The sequence below is a fragment of the Fopius arisanus genome, unplaced genomic scaffold (assembly GCF_000806365.1).
Source record: "Fopius arisanus strain USDA-PBARC FA_bdor unplaced genomic scaffold, ASM80636v1 scaffold00051, whole genome shotgun sequence".
NCBI classification, from domain to species: Eukaryota; Metazoa; Arthropoda; class Insecta; order Hymenoptera; family Braconidae; genus Fopius; species Fopius arisanus.
In genome coordinates, this window is record NW_011887790.1 from 8,630 (window position 1) to 10,130 (window position 1,501).

The following is a 1,501-nucleotide window of genomic DNA, read 5'->3' on the forward strand; positions in this document are numbered from 1 at the left end:
TTTTAGTGTTAATTAATCGTTAAATTGCGTGCAACACTGAAAATTTTTAAAAAGCTGCAAATTCTTCTCGTATTCTTCGGAAAACCCGTCTTCACCCTGAATAACAAACCTGCTGGGAGCATACAGCGTGTACTTTCCATCTTTGCTGATATTGCCACTCCACCTTGGAATGGACCTGATGATTTTCTTCTTATTTATATCAATGATGCTCCCTTTATCACTTCCAATGATCCCGACCCATTGCCCTTTATTAGGCATGGGAACAAGACTGAGAATATCCTTAAACCCAGGTAGTTTGATTGGAATTTTGCTGATAAGAGCCCCGATCTTGGCGTTATAAATAATGACAAAGTCCCTGGAAAGTTTCTCGGCGGCAGGCACAGCTAGGAAAGCTCCATCAGACGTGAGCACTACTTTCCTGAAGGGCATCCCCGTGTGACTCCTAACTGGGTACTCCACCGAGAACAGAGTGCGTCCATCAGGAACACTTCTCATCACCAGCGTTGCTGTTGTCTTCATGCACTCCACCCCAATGGGATTAGAGGGTCTCGACACAGCAAGACACTTGGTGGAGTCCTGGAGGAGTGTCAGCTGTCTGATACCCGGCTGTTCCTCTTTAAACAGCACCTGTTCTGTTATTCTATTCCAAATCAACAGATTTCCAGATTCCGTCGAAACAATGAATTTTCCATCGTGAGTTATCGATGCGTGGGTTACTATCGCCCCGAGTGGACTATCAGCTAGTTTTGACACTAGTTTTCCCGACTGCACGTCCCACACTCCAACGCAACTCCTGGTGACAGTCACAGCTAGACTGCAATCCTCGGCGAGACAAATGGAATCAATCTGCAACTCGTGTCGATCGATAACATGAACCTGCTCGAAGATGTTGTCGATGTTCCATACTTTAACACTTCTGTCGATACTAGAGGTGATAACGCTATTCCAGTTGCCGATGGTGAGTGCCTCCAGTTGGATGATCCTCGCAAAATGAGCGTCCAGAATTTTTACGAGATTAGACGTCTCCAAGCACCAGACATAGAGATTCTTCCTGACACCCGCCACTGCATAATTCTTCGTGCCACTCACCATTATCGAGTTGGACGATAGCATTCTGGTGTTGATATTCCTGACGCCATTGGGTAATGAGAGAACAGCTGGTTTCGACGCGTTATCCAAAAACCATACGACAAAGCCATTTCCTGTTGTCGCCAGGAGTGTCTCCTCGTGTCTATCTATTTTCAACTGCAGGAGGTACTCTGTCTCGTCATTATAAGCCCTCCCCATGTCACATTGTCTTTCCCAACGTGATTCATCCTCGGAGATTGTAAATTTTGTTACTCTGAAGTCGTCGTCGGAGCTGCAAGCGTATAGAGTTCGCTTGTCGTTGGTGAGTGCCATCGCTGATCGAAACTTTAGAGACTCAAGAGGTCGTGATGAGAGATATGTGTTGAGCTGCATGACTGGGTCTTCTAGGCTTCCCGTCCAGAATACCAGGCGA

The 1,501-nt window shown here is 46.4% G+C and overlaps 1 protein-coding gene across 1 annotated transcript in view; it reads right to left on the reverse strand.

Moving 5' to 3' along the window:
• LOC105267952 (uncharacterized) overlaps positions 1–1,501 on the reverse strand; it is a 9,140-nt gene that overhangs the window by 3,851 nt on the left and 3,788 nt on the right. The window contains exon 3 of the mRNA XM_011307149.1: positions 110–1,500. Coding sequence (XP_011305451.1) covers positions 110–1,500 — 1,391 coding nt within the window. The remainder of the gene's footprint in view (positions 1–109; position 1,501) is intronic.